The following is a 21,401-nucleotide window of genomic DNA, read 5'->3' as shown; positions in this document are numbered from 1 at the left end:
AATTTTAACAGACAACTAGCAATTATTCATTCCTTAAAAAAAAAGAGAAAAGAAAAAAAGGAAAATAAAAATAAATATAAAAACTCTTTGGGGCCTTTGTTTATCCTGAGCTTGAAGAGAGACATTTTTCCTTCCATCAAAGTCCCATGGAATGTCCTGACTGTCCTGCCTCTGAGACTGTCAGGAATTGATAGTGGAGGCAGCGTGCACATTTTTAGGCAAATTTCTAGAAGCTAGTAATGCTATGGGGAGATTACACCAAATGTGGAACAGTGAAGAAAAGCTGGTGGAGAACTGGCCTCTCTAGGTGTCATGTGTTAGTTCCAGGCACTCAGCACAGTGAACTCCTACTCGATAAAGCATCAGTTTGTGTATAAAGTCACTTGTTATCTCTACAGAACATAATGATAAAAATCATGACTATGAAACTGTATCTGTAATGGAGACAGATATTTCATGTCTTCTGAAAGAGCCTGCATGTCATCTTCTAGCCTCTGACTTTGGGGAATTAGTCTTGCAAACTTTTACTTACTTGTTGGGGGGGGTTGGAATGGCTGAATACCAGCCTTACATTTCACTGCTGAAGTTTGGTATTTGCTTACAAGTGGTTTCCTCACCTCTCAGGCTGACAGCTGCACTTGCTACTCCAACACTGGATGAGCACCTTGGCTACACTCCATGCTACGGCAGGATGGGGCCAAGCACACACCAAAATCCACTCTTCCCTGCTCCCGTCCTGTGGTTCCCCCCTGCAGGAAACCTGGCACCATGGACCAAAAGGAGCTGTAGCATGTTCCAGGTGAGCCCTCAATCTGGACACTGAGGAAACCGGGCCCAAAATCTGTTTTGGTTCCAAGGAAACCTTTCCAGGAGACACATGTTGCTTCTACGTGACGTCTACGTAATACATCCCCATTGGCATTTCAGCTTGGATCAGGAACGCATTTTTGAAGCATTCCTCCTGACCACCCCTCCTCACCACACTTTGCTTCATGTCGTGGAACAGTCCTGGCGTCTGTGAACTGGACTCCATCCAGACAGAGCTAAACCAAAAGATCTGGTGTAGAAGCACACTTACTGCACTACAGAGAGACCAGCCCATGCGACCAGATTAGAGCTGGTCTGAGATAAATCTCTGAAATACATGGAGGGCACACACTGGGTCCTCTGCACCAGCTCCTCTGCACTGCAGATCCTTGTTACTCCTTGTTCCAGGCCACCTGCTAATATAGACACAGCCCAGAGAGGCTGCACTGCTGCTCTCTAACCCTCTCACTGCTTAAAGGGGTGAATAGTGCCATTTTAGGCACCATATGGTATCCCTGCAGGCCTCCAGCTGCCACTCTACAGATCAACAGCTCAACCAAATGTCTCATATCATATCTGGCAGCCCCATGCAGACATCTCAGATACCTTAGGGAGACTAACTGGCTGTGGATGTCTATGTTTAGGCAACTGAATACCATTTTATTTAAGTATCTATTCCCCTCTAGACCAAAAAAAATGGAAGCAAATGAGATTAAAAATGAGAAAAAAGGTGCTTGAAAGACTGTGGTGAGTTCTATAAAATAAAATAAAACAAAACAAAACAAAACAAAATAAAAAACAAAACATCTTGTAAAATTCTCTCCTATAAAACTCTTGGAGAACTTTTTAAAATAACTAAAAAGTACAAGTTTAATTTGTTAATAATTAAACAAAAGTTTAATTTGGGCAAATGAAAGTATTGTTTTGTACTTCAAGAAACACCCAAACTTTATAAGTAGTGTTTATTGTTCAGTGAGGACTGGATTCACTGACTTTTAACAGAACTGTTGAGAAGCTTGATATTAAGTTTCTGTGTGTGTACTTTACTAGTCTAACACCCCAGATGCTCTGAGAACTGTAGTATCAGGATCTTTGCAGGATCACATCCTAAAGCTAGGTCTGTACTAGTAAATCAGTAAATTATCAAATTGCTAAATTTACTAGGGTAGTAATAAAAGAAACGTGCTTTGGCATGTCCTTTGCCCTGACAGAGAGCAGCCTTTGTCTGTGCTAGCAAACACCTGGCCTCCAAAATAGGTTGGCCACAGGTAAACAGGGATGGTCCAGGGCATCTGCATGGCAGAGGCTGGTGGCCACAGGCCAGCGCTGTGCTATGGGCTAACCTCCCAGTCTTACACAACAACACTCCAAAGCTGCAGAAAACCAGTTTTATCTACCAAGAAATAGCCTAAATTTCTTAATCTGCGTGAAATGATTTGGAGCTTCAGGTCTTTTAAGCACTGAAACCAAAATCCTGACCTCTTGTGGCCATCAGACTGCCCAGCAAAACAGTTTATAACACATAAAGCAGGTGATGCTCTTGCTGGCTGCGCAATGGCAGGTGTTGGCGTACTCCTGCTGCTCCTCTCCCAGACCTGCCTGCAGTTCAGCAGCCAGTGACAAACCTCTACATTTGTTATAAATGTGAATTAAAGTAATAGTGCAGTCCCTTTAGACACTGTGGACAAAAATGTGGCAGAAACGCCACAGAAATGAGAAGTATGATTATGCACAGTAACATCCTGCATGTGGCACACAACCTCTTGCAGACCTTTAATTCTAACAAAGACATGAGAAAGGGACATGTTGGTTTGATCTGCCTTGCTTTGCTGTTCTGTTAGTCTGCCAATCATTTATCAAATGTTTTTAATTTCAGGTTCTTCTCAGGCCTCTGTTTCTAATATGTCAGCATCCTCCTGTTTCCCTCTGAAATGAATTGATATTTCAGTTGCATATGTCGACAGGCTTGGACTTTATTACTTAGAGGCCTAGATGCTTACTGGCCCTCATTTACGACACATTTTTTGCAGGATGCACATCACAGCAGCAGCTGCTTATCCTCTATTCCAGTAAACAACACCGGGCCACTGGATTCTCTGTTCCTCAGTGTTATGATCATTTTATTGTTTTACTGCAAAATGACGTTTCAGCCTCTCCTTGTGCACCAAACGCTCCTGCTGCAGTCCAGTGAATTCTGGCACACAACAGATGCAGGAACAGGTTCTCCTGGTGATGAAGATGCAACATGATAGTGTCTTGAAATGTCACAGTGTCAGAGAGCACTCTGAGGTACTTCATACATGACCGTAGTATGTTTGTGGCTTTGCTAAGAATGCTGAACAACATGCAAGTGGTATTTTGCCTCATATAGAAAAGTACCAGCAGGTAATGGTAAAACAGATAACCTGCCCAGATTACTGTCCACAGAAGAAAGAGAAGATACTTCTGTGGGACGAAACATATCACAGTGCATTTTCAGGTAGCAAAAATAGAGGGATAATAAAAAGTATCTTTTAAGTGCTATTAAACAGAAGTTGCTTTCACACAGCACAGTGGTTTTTAATTAGTTGTAGCACTGTCTGGAGAACCTCTTCCTTGGAGGGGCTGGCATCAACCTCTTGGCACTCAGGATTCACCATCCTTCTGTATGACTCTTCAACTCTATTTAAAAACCAAACAAGAGAAATGAAACTACAAATTGCAGGGATATGAAATGGCATTAGTCATCAGTCTCAGAAGAAAGTGTTTGTGCTGCAGAATTAAATCTACTGCAAAGAGCAATAAACCATTAGTTACTATTACAATGCGAATTACAGTGCTCACTGACTGATCTCAGCTTTGAGTCACTGGAGAACTGGATTACAGAGTTGACACATCATTTAACCCTTTCCTCTGATCAACTTTGCTAACCCGATGAATACCGGAATGAAATTTAGGATGAAAACCTTCTTGCTTAGACTATAAGCCTTCTCAGAATGCAGAAGTCTCCCATGTTTAGTCTATGAGGATGTGAATGAGAACGTGAATATAATTTTCTGTGTTCCCACAAGAATTAGTAATGCCAAACATTCAGGCCACAAGTTGTAAGACAAATCAAGCAAGATTCTGAATGTTATCACATCCAGGTTGACATAATTAACAAGCAGAAATAACCACAGGCTTTCTGACGAGAATAAGAAGTAACAGAATTAAAACATGAAAGATTCTTAAAATGGCAGCATGTTCCCTTGGCTCACCCATCCCTCTGCATGTCCCCCTATATGAACTGCGTGTCCGCACAGAGCTTCTGTCAGAATTAAGCAATGGATATTTTCAAGGTATATCATCACCAGAAATGTTAAAACCCTAGAAGCAGATTTCAGTTTTGCAATTTGTAGATATGGACACCGACATTCAGGTGTCTATACTGAGGTATCTACGTGAGCTCTAGGTATTTAAGTTTCCACTGCAGACAACGATGATCCAATCAATACATTTGGCAGAGCCTGGACAGCAATTCAGCACACCCTGAAGTAGGATACCTAGGGTGCAATTCAGTTGCCTAAGCAAATGTATCTAGTACTGCTTGAGATGCCCCAGACTATCTCATTTAGCCTCCAGTTGCTGGTCCAGAAAGGATACACAGGTTCTGCGTCACATCTGCCAGCCTCATGCAGATGTCTCAGATCATATCAAATGGCTCTAGATACTTATGCTTAGATCACTGGGCTCCAAGCGGATGGTGAGCTGAAGCATTTCAAAGGCTCCGTTGAGTGTATTGACTATATTGGGACCTGAGACACTTAGCGCAACTAAAGACATCTACAAGAGGAGATCTAAATTTTGTTCTCTTAATCTGGAGCTCAATTCCAGACTTTTCTGGGGAAGCTATGTGTTTCAACTTCTTGCTTCCCAGTTCTGGAACTTTTAGGTCTCTCTCCTTCATGGCCTCAATAAGATAGGTGCTACAATACAAGCAGCAAGTAGCAAAATACAAGTATTTTAACTCCAAAGTCCTTTGCAGGAGAACAAAGTTCTTCACCTGCAGCTTTCAAACATTTTCAATTAGAAGTGACAGAATTTACCCTCCTTGTCAGCCATGAATCCTTTCCAAAAAAACCCAACCCAAAAGCTTAGACATAGGAAATCCTTGTCCCAGTAATGTGAGCAGGACATTTTGCTACTGATCCCACAGGAGCCAAGATTGCCTCCATCCTCTTATTCCTCATTAAGGTGTACCTTTGGCGAAACAAGCTGTTAGCTTCCAGCTCAGCTTCCTCCTTTGTTTTCTCCAGCCCCCGACGCTGAAGTCTCCGGACTCGCTCCTCAGGGTCAACAGTCAGGAGAAGAACAAGATCAGGTTTAAGCAGATCCTCGGGCCACTGGTACACCTCATCATGAACTGGTGGAAGATCCTGGACTTTCCCATTTATTTCAGTGGCAATTGTGTAGGCGGCTGTGCTGTGCCAGTATCTGTCAGGAAAATACAAAATGGAGACAGAAATTTTAAAGAGGACAGTAATTCTTCAGCAATATAGGAGACAGGTATCAATATAATGACAAGTGCAATAATGACTAGGTAGGTGACAATGTGATTTCAAAGGGAACTGTAAAGAGCAATTCTGTGCCATCCGTTTTTTCTTAACAGAGCCATAATACTCAATGCAATACTCAGAATTACTGTGAATTATTAATTAAAACATATGGCAGAAGCTACACATTAGGCAAAGAATGTTTGAGATACTCCTATCCAAAGAAAATCTTCTCATATAATGAGAGAGGCCAAAGGAAGAGTTACATTATATGTCCAAATCCAATACTCAGAGTCTCTTTTTTGTGGTTCCCATCCTACTTCATGCAACAGATTTGTTCAACCACATGTGAATGAAGACGGACTTTATTTATAAACGGTTATGCATTTCACTTGTATTTAACGTTCCCACCACTATGAAGCACTGTATCTTATATATTTCAGTGGGTTTGAGGCTGATTAAAAATGGCACTCACACATCCGCAAACAACTTCTGTGTATGTGTGTTGTGGGGGGAGGTTACAGTACATCTATTGAAACAAGCCAGGAGTTTCAAAGTGCATCTAGACTTTCTTTATTAAGAGTAATACTGAAAGCTGCCTACACAGTTGGTGAAAACAAGAAATTACATAAACAAAACCAAAACAAGTGGGAAGCATATTTCTGGCTTTACATCCTCAAAGAGTAAGTCTACCTAAAACTTGGTCATTCTAATCCACCCATATCTCAGATGCTTCTTAGAGATAGCCATGATCAGCAGCCCTCATTCTCCTCAGGTCTGTCACAGAGCCCTGCTTTGGCAGGGCTGCACAGTCCATGCCTCCACTATTCCTAACTGAAGATGTAACACTTTTCTTGTGTGTTAAAGCCAGTTATGAGCATTACACTGCTGGAAGTCCCCCACCTTACTGTTATCATAAGTATTACGCTTTAGAAGATTTAATATTTATCTGACTACCTGCAAAGCAGCACTTCCAAGAAAAAAGAGAGAAAAAAGAAGAAACACAGAGACTATCATTGACAACTTCTGCTTGTAACACTGAACAACTCTATGATGGCACTGATATAAGAGGACTTCTTAAATATACAAACCTGTCTATGATCACAGGTGCCTGAGTGGATGCTTTTGCTATTTCTGAAGCAAGAATGTAGTTGCCCGCAGCATAAAATGCTCTTTTAATGGGTGCTGGCTCGTCATCAAATATTGTCCTCCACTGGCTGATGCAAGCTGGTGGAGACCTTAGCAGAATGCCATTCAGGGTATCCTTAACAGACTGGGTTACAGTGGTTTTGCCTGCATTTCATTTACAGAAGAAACATTTGTTATATTACATGTCAGATACAACCGAGTTTTCAAAACTGAAAAATGCTCCTATCTGTTCACTTGTAGCACATGTTCTGACACCTGACTACGTAACCTGAGTGTCTTGTGATAAGGTTTTCAGTGGAAAATGATTATGAGTCCGGTGCCAGGAATCATTACTCCACTTCCTACTCTCAGGGCCTTCCTCCCCTCCCTTTTGCCAGCTTTCTCTCTTCACTCCTTTAAAAGCATTAAATGCATGGCAATTTCTCTATATATCCATTTACAATACTTTTCTAGGTCACAATTCATGTGGACGTTGCAACGCTGTCACCCAATACTTTCTTCTTCTGAAAATACAGAAAACAAAGTTATTCAGAGGCAACTTTCTCTCTGAGACAAACTGCTGCCAGTTTCCCAGACTACCACTATTTTAGTTCGTTTATTTGAAAACTCTCTGGTAAAAGTACATTTCATCACCTGCACAAGAAATTTAATTTCCAGTACCCCACTCTTGGTATTCTTTCATTTACATAGATAAGGAGTTCATCCACTGAATGAAAATTAGCACAGACTGTGTGATCTTTTACAAGTAAGAGAAGACAGGCTGGTGTTTATAATTACTAAATCTTTCGAATCTGTCACAGCTTTCCAGGATTTTCTGAATTTTTAAGCCTGACGCCTGGCTGAAAGCCGTAGCGGCCGCTCTTCCCAACAATTCCTCATCCGCCGTCCTTCACCCACACGGTGCTCTTACCTGTGGCATCCAGCCCCTCAAAAACGACGACGGGAAAACGCCCCTTCTTCTGGTGCTCGGGACACGTCTCCAGCAGGTCGAGGACCGCTGCGGCCTCCGGGATCCGCGCCGCGCACTGCAAGGAGAGATGTGACCCCGCCGGCCCGCCCGCCCGCCGCGCAGCCTGCCTTCGCACCACCCTGCGAAGCCGGCAGAGCCAGCCGCGGCCCCGCACCCCCGCAGCCCCGGCGGGCGCTCACCTCCCGCAGGCGGTCCCGGACGGCGGGGGCGGCGGGCGGCAGGGCGCGGCGGAGGGGCTGGGGGCCCGGCGGCCCCGGGGCGCAGCGCCGCAGCATCGCCGCCGGGAGCCGGGGCCGGCGGCAGCGCGGAGAGGGGCGGGCGGCGGCGGCGGCGGAGCCAGCGGGAAACGAAACCAGCCGCGCCGGCCGGGAAAGGGCCGGTCCGCGGGGACGAGCCCTCCTCAGCGGGGAGGGGTTGCTGCCTTCCCGCCCCGCGCTGTAGTGGCACTGGAGTGAGCGGGCTTGGTCGCCGCGGGAAATGGCTGTGCGGGGATGGGCTGGAAGTGAAAGTGGAAAACAAGGTCTTGGCCTCGGGAGCCCGTCTGCCCGCCCCCCCAGCAAAAAAGGGTCACGTTCCCACGGACTCCCGTGGCTGAATCCTGGTGGTCTCCAAAAAAAAAAAAAAAGAAGCGCAAATTCACTCTGCTGGTCCGGACTGGCCCAGAGAGACAAGCAAGCCATAAACAGACTGAACTGGTTTGCTGTGTGCGGTGCCCAAGTAGCACCGAGCTGTCAGGGCATATTGGTAACTTAACCCCATTATCCTGTTACTCAGTGCCTTGATAACAAGACTAACGGACTCAAATAATTTGGGACTTTTACAAGCTTGCAGTGTTTTCATAACTTTGTGATGGCCGATTTCAGCGTTCATCAGCTCAGGGGCAGTAACCGGAAGCCCTGCAAATAGCTGTAACAGTTAGTTTCATGTCAGGGGCTGTGAGTAATGTTGCCAAAAATGTGGATTTTGAGTTTTCAAAATATGTAACTTGAAACGCATGAGAACCTGCGCCTCTGCAGACTCCTATTTCTCCCTTTCAGTAGTTGGAAAACTGCCACTTAGAGATATCTAAAGTTAAGCTTCTGATGCATCTTCTGAAAGAATATACAAATCAGTACACTCTACAAGAAATTCCTCAGAAACTTGATGTCTTCCTCTGGTCAGCTCAAACATGCTGCCCAAATGTCTTCTGCTTAGCGTATCTGCAGGGAGAGGGGAGCAGCTGGTCGGCAGTATCGGTTAGCTAGAGATCAGCTATACGCGTTGGAAACTGCCCATGCTGAGCAAGCTGGTGGAAGGCTGGGCCAGAACAGGAACTGGGAATGCAGCCTTGGGGGCTCTTCAGTACAGTCGCAGCAGCAGGTACTGAAACCAGCTTTCCCAGGCGCAAGGTCCTTCTTCATGCCTGAGAACTCCTGTGTTGTTCCACATCACTCAAACGCATGGCTATGGCTCCTGGGTATGGATGCCAGAAGGCACAGGGCAAAACACGGTTCGTTATACAATAAGCCAATAGATGGTAATTTTAAGAACATAATAATATGCACTACTGAGTCAGTGTGGTGGGTTGACCCTGGCTGCACACCAGGTGTCCACCAAAGCCACTCTATCACTTCCCTCCTCAGATGGACAGGGGAGAAGAAATGTAATGAAAGGCTCATGAGTTGAGAAAAGGGCCGTTTAATAAAAGCAAAAGCAAAGGTGTGCGTGGACGCAAAAGGAAAACAAAATATTTATTCTCACTTCCCATCAGCAGGTGATGTCCAGCCACTTCCCAGGAAGGGAAGCCACTGAAGCCACAGGGCTTCAGTACGCATAGTGGTTGCTCTCGAAGATAAATGTTGTAAATTACAAATGCCCCCTGCTTCCTTCTCCTTTCCCTTGGCTTTTATTGCTGAGCGGATGTCATATGGTATGGAATATCCCTTTGCTCAGTTTGGGTCAGCTGTTCTGGCTATGTCCCCTCCCAAGATCTTGCCCACCCCCAGCCTACTGGTGAGGGGGGGGAAATGTTGGAGAGACATTGCGAGCACTGCTCAACAGCAATCAAAACACTGGTGTGTAATCAACACCTTTCTAGCTACCAATACAAAGCACAGCACTATGAGGACTGCTATGGAGAAAATTAACTCCATCTCAGCCAGACTCTATACAGTCAGACAAGTAGCAGTTCTCACCCAGTATTTTGTCTGGCAGAATGACACGCTGTGCATAAGCCTGGCTTATCCGTGATCCCCTCTCCTAGTCCTCATGCTCCTCCAGCATCCACAGTCACCAAATTAGGAATGTTAGAGAGCACGTCTTCATCTCTTCCTTTTAGCACCTATTTATGGACCTTTGCTCATACATCTTTTTAAATCCCTTTTTGACTCTGCGAAACAGTCTACCTCCACAAACCCCCATGGACTCAAATTCCAGCAATGCACCTGTTGCATAAACCCAATTTTCTTTTATAAGTTTTAAACTTATATCCTACTTGTTTCAACAAGTGCCCCTTCTAATAATATTACTGACTTTGGTGAATAACAGTTCAACATTCGGCTTATTTATCACCTTCATGATTTCCCCTTTAGGTTTTTCATGTCAGAAATGAGAGACTTAATCTCTTGTAAGGCAGCTGCTTCATCCCCTTGATTATATAGATACAGGGATAACTTCTTTAACTCTGTGAGGTCCTGCTGAGATGTGGACACCTGAACTGGACCACTAGTCAAGGTATTGCTACACGTACCAAGGTTTCACAGAGCAACAAAATAATGCCATCTGCCTTATTCTCAATACCTTTCTGGATGATACTAAGCTTTTTTTTGACCTTTTTTGCTGCTGCCTCCCACAGAGACATTGATTTCAGAGGGGTAGCAACAGTCACTCTGAGATCTCTTTCCTGAGATATAAGTGCCACTACTGACCTCAGCATTAGGTAATACAAGGTTTCGATTATGTTTTATGTTCATTACCTTACCTTTATCTATACTGAAGCTTAGCTGCCACTTTTCTGTTCATTCATTTTATTGAGGTCTAATTGACTCGCAGCCAAGTTTCGCTTCAAAAGTGTTTGAAAAGCTGGTCATGTTCCTCACTGACCTGTCTGGCTCCTTGCTCTTCTCTTTTTCTGTTTTCCTGATGCTACTGTTGCCTTTCCCCTCCTTTCTGACTAAATAGAAAGAGCTTACTTTCGTTTTCCTTTTTCCCCTCCCACTGCCTTGATATAACCTTGTTTACAAGCATTCCTGAGCCACGTTGGTGGTGCTTCCTTCTTCATGTATCATATGCTTATGAGATCATTTATAATAGGCTTATGATGTCTGTCCTCCTGGCTAATTACTTAAAAGTATCTTCTTGCAGGATTTTAGGTCTTTCCCATCAGATTATACACAAACAGTTCGGTAAAAATACAGGAAAAGCATTGCCTTTTATGTCCAAGACAGATCTTTGTATTTAAAATCAGTGTAGAGAGTATAAATCTGTTTTGAAATTAACTTATGGTAAGTATTTTTCAGTTTCTTCACAAGGACCTTTATTATTTTGTCTTTTGCATAATATGAAATCATGTTCAAGAGGAAATGTGCTAATTATGTGAAAAACACAGTTCTGGAGCCTCTTCACATCTTTGAGGGCCCACTGTGCTTGCATGTAGCTATAGGGAAGAGATACAGACACAACAAGAAGCCATATGGCCATTCAAAAACTTTTTGATCCACCCGAAGTGCAAAAAGAGGAAAAAACCCTGAAAATTAATCAACCTGTAACTTTAAAAATATATCTAAGTGCACAGTCCTGTAATGTAGATAAACAGCTGTCTGAGACAGCAGGCAGGAATTACTTAAGTTGAAGGCCTATAAAATGCATAGGTACATAAAATACACACAAATAGAATATAGATGTTTTAATGCAGAATAAACTTTAAAGGACACCAGTAAAGGGCCCTCCAGTAAAGATAAAGGTCTGGGGATAATCATAGAAATCATAGAATCATTAAGGTTGGAAAAGACCTCTAAGATCATCTAGTCCAACAGTCAACCCAACACCTCCATGCCTACTAAACCATGTCCCAAAGGGCCATGTCTACACATTTTTTTAAATCCTCCAGGGATGGTGACTCCACCACCTCTCTGGGCAGCCTCTTCCAATGGTTCACCACCCTTTCGGTGAAGAAATTGTTCTTAATATCCAATCTAAACCTCTCCTGACACAACTTGAGGTCATTTCCTCTCATCCTATCGCTTGTTACTTGGGAGAAGAGACTGACCCCCACCTCTCTACAACCTCCTTTCAGGTAGTTGTAGAGAGCAATAAGGTCTCCCCTCAGCCTCCTTTTCTCCAGGCTAAACAACCCCAGTTCCCTCAGCCGCTCCTCATCAGACTTCTGCTCCAGACCCTTCACCAGCTTCGTTGCCCTTCTCTGGACACGCTCCAGCACCTCAATGTCTCTCTTGTAGTGAGGGGCCCAAAACTGAACACAGTATTCGAGGTGCGGCCTCACCAGTGCCGAGTACAGGGGCACGATCACTTCCCTAGTCCTGCTGGCCACACTATTTCTGATACAAGCCAGGATGCCATTGGCCTTCTTGGCCACCTGGGCACACTGCTGGCTCATGTTCAGCCAGCTGTCAACCAGCACCCACAAGTCCCTTTCTGCCTGGCAGCTTTCCAGCCACCCTTCCCCAAACCTGTAGCATTGCATGGGGTTGTTGTGACCCAAGTGCAGGACCCAACACTTGGCCTTGTTAAACCCCATACAATTGGCCTCAGCCAATTGATCCAGCCTGTCCAGGTCCCTCTGCAGAGCCTTTCTACCCTCAAGCAGATCAACACTCCCACCCAGTTTGGTGTCATCTGCAAACTCACTGAGGGTGCACCCAATCCCCTCATCCAGATCGTTTATAAAGATATTAAACAAGACTGGCCCCAAAACTGAGCCCTGGGCAACACCACTTGTGACCAGCCACCAACTGGATTTAACTCTGTTCACCACAACTCTCTGGGCTCGGCCATCCAGCCAGTTCTTTACCCAGCAAAGAGTACACCCACCTAAGCCATGAGCCGCCAGCTTCTCTAGGAGAATGCTTGTGGTAGACAGTGTCAAAGGCTTTACTAAAGTCCAGGTAGATAACATCTACAGCCTTTGCCTCATCCACTAGGTGGGTCACCTGGCCATAGAAGGAGATCAGGTTGGTCAAGCAGGACCTGCCTTTCATGAACCCATGCTGGCTGGGGCTGATCCCCCGGTTGGCCTGCACATGCCTGTTGAGCGCAGTCAGGATGAACCACTCCAGAATTTTCCCTGGTACCGAGGTCAGGCTGACAGGCCTGTAGTACACTGGATCCTCCTTCTGGCCCTTCTTGTAGATGAGCATCATATTGGCAAGCTTCCAGTCATCTGGGACCTCCCCTTTTAATTGGGGCCAGAGAAGATATGAAACGGGATAGAGTTCCTAACACAAAGCAGAAGGGACGTATGGAGTGAGGGCGAAACAGAGTGTACCAGACTTCTCCATGCATTGAAACACTGAAACAACCAAGGGGTAACTTCAATGTCCAGTTTCAGTCTAAACTTGCATTGTCTTGTCTTCCTCCTTTCGCAATTCCATTTTCAAGTTTGTGATCAACAAACCCTTTACTTTATTAAAAAATCCTGCTTTCATCCTTAAGTTTATGTCTTATGTAAACCTCAAGGAACTGGAAGGGCACACGGATAATTCCTCCCATGGTAACTCACTGAAATAGTCTCTGCTGACAAGCTCTGAGACAGTTTTGGAAAGCCTCAGGAAATGAGATGTTTTCCATCATGTTGCAGCAATACATTTGTGAGGTGGCATTACCAGGGCTAGACACAGCAAGAAGCCCCCCATCCCACCCTACTGGCATGAATCTGTTCCAGCAAGAAACAGCTGATAGAGATAACAATAATTACTGGGTGAAGGGGAAAACTTGAAGCCCCATTATTCACTAATCCAGACATTACTGAGCCAGTAGATCATCTCCAGGAAATTGAAGGAAAGGTGATGGGAATTTAAGACTAGCAAATGACAGTACTAATTAACATGAAGGAAACACTTCTTATTCACAAGCAGGTTCCATTTCCCATTCAAATTTGCAAACAGGATGAAGCTAGTTCTCCTACACCTTTTTCAAGGGAAAAAAAAAAGAAGTCAACATGAGGGCAAGACTGCCCTGCTACATTAGCAGTTCTGGCAGGTCAATGGAAGTGAGTGAAGCTCCAACTTAAGCCTGCCATAGCCAACATGCAGGTGGGTGTGGAGATTTGAGTATGGCTCCATACCTTGGCAGCAGTGGTGACACTAAACTGCCTGTGCAAGACTGAGGACAGACTGACTGAAGGCAGTGTGAGGCTGAGAAGCTGTGGAGGACCTCCTGGTGTGTCTAGGCACACTGGAGGACTGCAGATAGTAACTGGTGCTATGATGGAGGTGCCCTTCTCCAGTTCCTCCTTCACCGAGGAACTAAGGAATATGGGAATTGGCAGCTTGGTCCCAGTCTCTCCTGGTGTTACCATGAGGGGGCAACCATCTGCCCCGACAATGTGTCACCTCAGGCAGCTGCCAACTTTTCCTGCTGTTGAGGCTAATCCTATATTCAACTTGGTGCAGTAGCTTTGGTTGAGGTGCTTTAGGCAGTATTGGAGACCAAGAACTATAGAACCTTCAAGTATTTTCTTTTCATGAATCTGAAGTCATCAGGCTCCCTAAGCTGGAGTGCAAACCTGTTTAAACTTCCAAGAGCTCATGGCTGTCCTTGAGAAGGATGGAGTGCAGTTACACAAGCTCAGCTTTCCCCCTGCTTCACAGGTCACACCCTTTTTGACCAGAAGAACTGAAGCCACTGAGCCCACACACATCAAAAAGGGTCCTCGGGTGCTAGATGTGCTCAAACCTAGAGGTGCTCAAACCAGGTACCAACCCTGGGCAGCCGGCGGGTTTCGTGGTGGCCCTCCAGGGCCGAGAAGCGGGGCGGGGCAAGGGGGGGGGGGCGAGCGTGGGGCGGGGTGGGAGGAGGTAAACGGCGAGCGAGCGCCTCCGGCTCGGTGCCAAGTTTCCCTTCTGCGAGAAAAGAAAACGAAACCGAACGCTTCCCCGGGCCCCGGCATGGCGGGGCGGGACGGGACGGGAGGGGATGGCAGGGGAGGCGGCCGCCGCACTTTTAAGAGCGGAGCGCCGGGCGCCTCGCTGCAGCTTGCGAGCCAAGCCGAGCCACCCGGGTCGAGTCGAGCCGAGCCGAACCGAGCCCAGCCGGATCGAGTCGAGCCGAACCAAGCCCAGGCGGGTCCAACTGAACCGCAGCGCATCCCGCCGGGTTCAGCCGAGCCGGGTCGAGTCGAGCCGAGCCCAGCCGGGTCGAGTCGAGCCGAACCGAGCCCAGGCGGGTCCAGCTGAAGCGCAGCGCATCCCGCCGGGTTCAGCCGAGCCGGGTCGAGTCGAGCCGAGCCCAGCCGGGTCGAGTCGAGCCGAACCGAGCCCAGGCGGGTCCAGCTGAAGCGCAGCGCATCCCGCCGGGCCGGGCCGAGCCGAGCCGAGCCGAGCCGAGCCGAGCCGAGCCGAGCCATGCACCTGGGCGTGCTGCGGCGCCTGCCGCTGGCGCTGGCGCGGGCGGTGCTGGCGGCGCTGCGCGGGCGGCTGGGCGCGCTGTGCTGGAGCCTGGCCCCCCTCTCCCTGCCCCTGCCCGGCTGGCGGCGGGTCTCGGCCCCCAGCCCCGCCCCGGCGGGCTCCCGGCGGGAGCGGGAGTGGGACGAGGCGTCCCTGACGCCCACCAGCGTGAATTACCACTTCACCCGGCAGTGCAACTACAAGTGCGGCTTCTGCTTCCACACGGCCAAGACCTCCTTCGTGCTGCCCCTGGAGGAGGCCAAGCGGGGGCTGGCGATGCTCAAGGAGGCGGGTGAGTCCGGGGGGGCCGCCGGTGGGGATGCGCGGCGGCCGCGTCCCGGCAGGAGCAAGTGGCGTCGGAGGAGCTGTCCCTGTAACTCCGCGGCCGGGGTCCCTCTTCATAGCGCTGCAGTCGGGCACGGACAGCGTCTGGAAGGAGCGGGCAGTAGGCAGGCAGAGGTTCACGGCATCTGTCTTTGGTCCTTTTCTAGGAATGGAGAAAATAAATTTCTCGGGAGGAGAACCGTTTCTTCCGGACAGAGGCGAATTCGTGGGCAAACTGGTCCAGTTTTGCAAGCAGGAGTTGGAGCTACCAAGTGTCACCATTGTTAGCAACGGCAGCCTGATTAGAGAACGGTGGTTCAAGAAGTACGGTAAGGAAAAACCACTGTGCACAGACGCACTGGCGGGGTTTGGGAGCCTCCTCGGGGCAGCCTCACCGAAAGATGGTTTTCGGTGCAAGTGGGAGATGGTTTGTTAGTGGTTCATTTACAGTAAACACAAACCAAATGTAAACACCAGTGAAATATTGTTAATTATATGTTCTGAACATAGGCAGTTTGTACTATTGCCTCTTTGGTATAATAGTATAATAAAATAATAGGTCAGACTGACTCCATAATGCTGGACAGACGGACACACACACACACACACACACATACACACACATACACTCTCTTTCTCTCTCTGTGTTTTGATGATGCCACTGCTGTGGCTTTTGTGGTTCATGTGAGGACTTCACAGAACTGTATTTACATGGCACTTCGTGACAGATCACAAGGAAGTGAAAGTGCGCAGAGTCCTGACAGCTTTTAACTGAAGGACTGAATATTAATCAATTTTTAAAACTTGTTTTCAGGTGAATATTTAGACATTCTGGCAATTTCATGTGATAGCTTTGATGAGAATGTCAACGTTTTAATTGGCCGTGGTCAAGGAAAGAAGAACCACGTGGAAAATCTGCATAAACTGAGACAGTGGTGCCGAGAGTATGCCGTCGCTTTCAAAATAAATTCAGTGATCAACAGGTTTAATGTTGAGGAAGATATGAATGAGCAGATCAAGGCACTCAGCCCTGTGCGCTGGAAGGTAAGAAAGCAGTGTATACCATAGGTTTTCTGTTCAGAGAAAAGTAGTGATGAAATTCTGGAGTTCTGTGAACCTCTAATGGCCTCAGTCAGATCTCCAGCTCCAGCTTAGGCTAGCGGTAGTGAACTTCTTGTCAGCGCTACATGATATATGTTTCAGCATGCATAAATCTAGTTTTTTTAATGATATTAAAAGTAAGATAGAAGGTCTTTAACATTTGAATATGTGTCACGGTGTTGAGAAAATGTGGAAAAGTCAGTGTACAATGATGCATTAGAGTTAATATATCAGCAATATATAAATGTACATTAGACATTAATGTTCTGTTAGAGTATTAGTGGTTAGTGTGCATATATTATATTTTCTACTAAAGTGTATTAAATACACTATGTTATCAGTTTGAAAATGGGTAGAGATAATGTGACTTACAAATATGGGAGAACTTGTGGAATAATTTCTCATTATTTGCTTCATGGAAATTGGTGTACACGCATGATTTCCCAGGAAAAAAAAATCACTGTGAAATCTTGGTCCTACTAAAGGCATGTAAGGAAAATGTGACATACATTTTAATATTTTATCAAGCTTCCTGGCCTACTTTCTTACTGGGGTTACAGAGCACGTTGATGGCAAAGGCACTTTTTTTCCCCCTAAAGTCTGAATGTAGTTGAGGACTTGGCCATTAGAAGGAGGCTGTTAAGTAGACAAACTATTGCATTTTGTTTCTGGGGAGTCTTCTCTATCTTTTCTGTGACCATCTGAAGCTAGTTAAACTTACAGTCACAAATCAGGTTAAAATGTTCAAAATACAGATTGACTTGATAGTCTGCATTGTACATAGTACTTACTGGCATTTATAATACAGCCATACTATTTTAGGTTCAATCAAAAGTTAATTTGAGCTTTTGTTATCTGTGCCCTTATTAAGACCAGAGCAGTTACGATTTCTGTGGAAACCTGATCAGGAACCATGACTGTATAATTACATTTAGAACTATGTAATGTTAATTTGCTAGAAATAAATCTGCACCGTGCCCTTTGTATAGTATTCACTTATCACAATTTGTGTCAGTGTGGCTCCACTGACAGAAAAATTAAAGACATCGCTACTGAGACAGCTGAAGGTTTCTGTCATGGTGACAGTCTCTTATACTCAAGGCAAGTGAAAACATCAAATCTTAACCAGGTGCCTTTTGTCTTCAGGTATTCCAGTGCCTGCTCATCGAAGGGGAGAACTGTGGTGAGGATGCCCTGAGAGAAGCAGAGAAATTTGTTATCAGTGATGAAGACTTTGAACAATTCCTGGATCGCCACAAAGATGTCTCCTGTTTGGTACCGGAGTCTAATCAGAAGGTAAAACTGAAACTGTCCTTTTGTAACTTTATTTTGAAATAAAGTTGGAAAGAGAACTGGAAGTTTTCATGGCAATTAACACTTTCCCTATTAGTATTGGCTTAGAAGAGGTACAGTACAGCTTTGTCAGCAACTGGTTTTGTTGCAGTGGAAGCCAAGGTTTTTAATTTTCTTTAGGGCTTTTTATTGAGCACAAAGTTATTAACAGGAGCTTAAAAACTCATTGATCCCAATCCTGTGGAAACCAGCGGGAGTCCTCTCATAGTGTCGTGTGGGCCTCTGCTCAGTGAGGTGAATGTATAAAGTATCAGTACAGAAACTGGAGAAACTGGGTTTTCCACAGCTGAGCGGTGAACTCTAAACAATAATTAAGCCCTTTGGAATTGAATAGCTCTTCCCTACCAGGGCACAAGATTCTGAAAAGGTTGAATGTTAATATAAACAGACTTTATAGTTTAAGCATAGTTTCCTAATAGAGATTCACCATGATGTTACGCTATGGCAGTGTCATTGACCTACACAAAGTAAGGTATCATCTCAGCCAGCATTATATAGGGTACTGAGGAACAAGAACTAGTATTTTTGCCTGACACATTTGGTGGGAAAGAGCACTCATCAGAGAAGGTGTTTAGATGAGAACCCAGAACTGTTTCTGCATTTTTTTTCCATGTAAGAAGTCCTACAAAAAAAGAGTAGACTTCCCTCAGTAGGTTTGGTTCTGGAAGACTGTTTCTGATTTCTGTTAAACCTGTGTGAAAGATGGGCACCAAACTGATCAAACGGATTTTCTGTTCTACACAGCAGCAGGCTCCAGCTACCTAGAGAATTTTAGGGAGGGTCATGTAGGAGATGCCCAGTTAGCTGAGCAAAGATGTCTTATTTCAGCTGTTAGCCTATTTCCTGGTGCAGACCTGAGAGCTTTTTCAGCTGGGAGATTACCACTGGGCTGGGAGAACACCTTTGTCTGCTGGGGTAATAATTAGACATGCCAGCATAAATGGTCATGTCATTTGTCTGGAAAATGACATAATCATTCCAATATGCAAAACAGTGTAAGTTCTGCTGATGTATAAGTTAACAGAAAACTTGGATATTATTTCAAACACCTTCATCCAGTTGGGCACCCACATTTCAGTTAGGCACTTGAGAGGTCATATTCAAAGAATTACTGGTTTATTCAAGCATAAGTCATGCTAGTAATCCTGTCGCTTATTTTCATAAATTTGACCCGAGCTCACTGAAATAGTGGGAAGACACTACCTGTTTCAAAGATTTGGATCAGGCTTTGAAGGAAGGTTTGTTTTGTCCTTGCTTTTTGACTAGAATGGAATTCTGGTTTGTATATTAATTTAATTTTTTCTTTTGATCTATTACAGATGAGGGATTCATACCTCATTCTGGATGAATACGTAAGTCTTTGTTTGACACTTGCTATATGTATGCTAATATATGTATGTATACAACAGTGATAACCAATTCTGTTTACTGTGCATTCTATAAAATAATTTTACCATGTAGTACAAGGAATAGATGTAATTTTTTCCCATCAAACATATTGAGAACTTGAATTTAAGTATGACCTAAGGAGGAGTTGCCATCAGGTTGCATGCATGATCATTGCATTGCAAATCTTAAAGTGCAGATGTGCCTCTTTACAAGATGTCTTTGCTGTTTTTCTTGAATTTAAAAATACAGAACTTGTCCTGAAAGTTAAGTTTCAAAGAGCCTACTTAGTTTACATGTAACTGAAGAGCAAACATTTAATCTTCAGGAATTATGCTATGGCTTTGTTCCTGCTAAGATATGTCGGTGTGTCTAACCATGAGGTGCTGAGCCTTCTAAGGACTACAGTGAAAGTGTTCATGCACTTACATAGGCTTTTGTGGGATTGCAGTGCAACTTGTTTAATTCTGTAGAAAAATTAAGCTTTTACAAATTGACTTTCTAATGTCTTATCTATTGATGTTCCAGATGCGTTTTCTAAACTGTAGAAATGGACGGAAAGAACCTTCCAGGTCTATCTTAGATGTTGGCGTAGAAGCAGCTATAAAATTCAGTGGATTTGATGAGAAGATGTTCCTACAAAGAGGAGGAAAGTATGTGTGGAGTAAAGCAGACATGAAACTGGACTGGTAACTCAATATACTGAGTTAGGGCAGGTGCATTATGTAAAGAAAATGGGTGTGTATATATGTGCGTGTATATATGTATCTAGTGCATTTACCTACACTTAGTATATTATACAGATTGATGTTCAGTATAACTCTATATGTGAACGTGTTAAATGCTTTTCGAATGTAGATTATGTTCTTATCTATTGTTTGGTTGAACATTACCAAGTACCTACAGAGCTTTCATATAAGTAGATCTCTGAAGTCGACTTTCTAGTCCATTGTGTGAAGGACATAAGGGCAAATCGTTAAGGTAATGTCACATAGGAAACAGTTTTAAGATAATACATAAGTATGCATGCCAGAAAATAAGCCAAAACCCACCCCGATCTCTAATTCATTATGAACAGCTGTAATGATGGATCAGGGAACGCATTCTGCCTCGTAGCTACGGAAAGGTAGATTGCAGTTCCTCACTCGACCACAGGAGGGCCAGCTGGCAGGCCTGTGGAAGCAGCCCCTGCCTTTTTCAGGGGTAATAGAGGGTCAGAATCTAGGAATCATTATCTGTAATGATATATTTAAAAGGAAATCAAGATGAAAAAATTGGCAATTTTCATTCTTTAAGACTTAACTGTAAAAGCATCTGTTGTTCTTCTCCCTCTGCTCCATATACACACACACGATATTTGCAACAAATGTTGGGGGATGTAATTTTCTGTGAAAACGTATTTTTAGTCATGAAAAAATACTATATTTGTCCTAAAACATAAAAGTGCATTTTATGCACCAATGATGAGCAAATTCTTATTGCACATTGGCGATGATATTAGTTCTAACAAATATTTACAGTGAAAAGAATGTTTGCATTTTATTCATAACTTCCTCCATTTTCCTTTTATCTGCAAATATCAATTTAATATTTTTAACATTTTTTTTGTCTGCTGGTACATACAGTTCTGATCAAGATTGCTTCTGAAATTAATTAATACTATGTAGTACACTTAATACACATTCTGTTGCATACTGGCTGTGTTATTCACATGCTTTTTATTTTGCTAAGCCATGGAATACAAGCAACAAAGTTCATATATCATGTAACCTTGTTGTAAAGGTTGCTTGGCTCAGTAATCATTGTTACTTGCTGGTTACAAACATGCAGGTATTAAGTGAAACTAATCAGGTTTTGTGATAGCTGTCTTTGATTTTAAGAGCTGGCAGCATCAACATAAAATAGAGAAAAGTCGAACCCCCCTGCAAAACCAGCAATCTAATATGCTGTCCTCATTCTTGGTTTTCTGGCAATTTTTATGGCTTTATAATTACAGTTTTCCAAATTTAACTAGTCCCATCCACCCCAGAGCTGTGTATGAAGGGCACAGGGATAAGCACTGCACAAAGCAGAAGTGAGCTGGCACTACTCATTCTCACTGTCCATTGAACTCAATGCCTGGACGGTCTCACACATTTCAATATTTGCAGCAGTTCGGAGCCAGCATGCATTAAATGTTCCATGTAGAGAAAATTACAC

The 21,401-nt window shown here is 44.5% G+C and overlaps 2 protein-coding genes across 2 annotated transcripts; one reads left to right on the top strand and one right to left on the bottom strand.

The window, feature by feature from the left end:
• Positions 1–1,878: 1,878 nt before the first annotated feature.
• CMPK2 (cytidine/uridine monophosphate kinase 2) lies at positions 1,879–7,782 on the bottom strand. Its single transcript, XM_075497264.1, has 5 exons — positions 7,617–7,782; positions 7,378–7,492; positions 6,410–6,611; positions 5,026–5,259; positions 1,879–3,468 (listed from the first exon to the last, which is right to left on the bottom strand). The coding sequence occupies exons 1-5, from the start codon at positions 7,710–7,712 to the stop codon at positions 3,348–3,350; spliced, it is 768 nt and encodes a 255-aa protein (XP_075353379.1). The 5' UTR covers positions 7,713–7,782; the 3' UTR covers positions 1,879–3,347.
• Positions 7,783–14,894: 7,112 nt separating this feature from the next.
• On the top strand, positions 14,895–20,807 carry RSAD2 (radical S-adenosyl methionine domain containing 2). The gene is made up of 6 exons (XM_075497263.1): positions 14,895–15,330; positions 15,530–15,691; positions 16,177–16,406; positions 17,610–17,759; positions 19,136–19,168; positions 19,731–20,807. Exons 1-6 carry the CDS (start codon positions 14,997–14,999, stop codon positions 19,893–19,895), a joined length of 1,074 nt encoding a protein of 357 aa, XP_075353378.1. The 5' UTR covers positions 14,895–14,996; the 3' UTR covers positions 19,896–20,807.
• Positions 20,808–21,401: the final 594 nt, after the last annotated feature.

This window comes from Mycteria americana, chromosome 3, assembly GCF_035582795.1.
Source record: "Mycteria americana isolate JAX WOST 10 ecotype Jacksonville Zoo and Gardens chromosome 3, USCA_MyAme_1.0, whole genome shotgun sequence".
Lineage (NCBI taxonomy): Eukaryota > Metazoa > Chordata > Aves > Ciconiiformes > Ciconiidae > Mycteria > Mycteria americana.
Note: the sequence above shows the minus strand (reverse complement) of the source record. Positions and strands in the feature narration are given on the sequence as shown.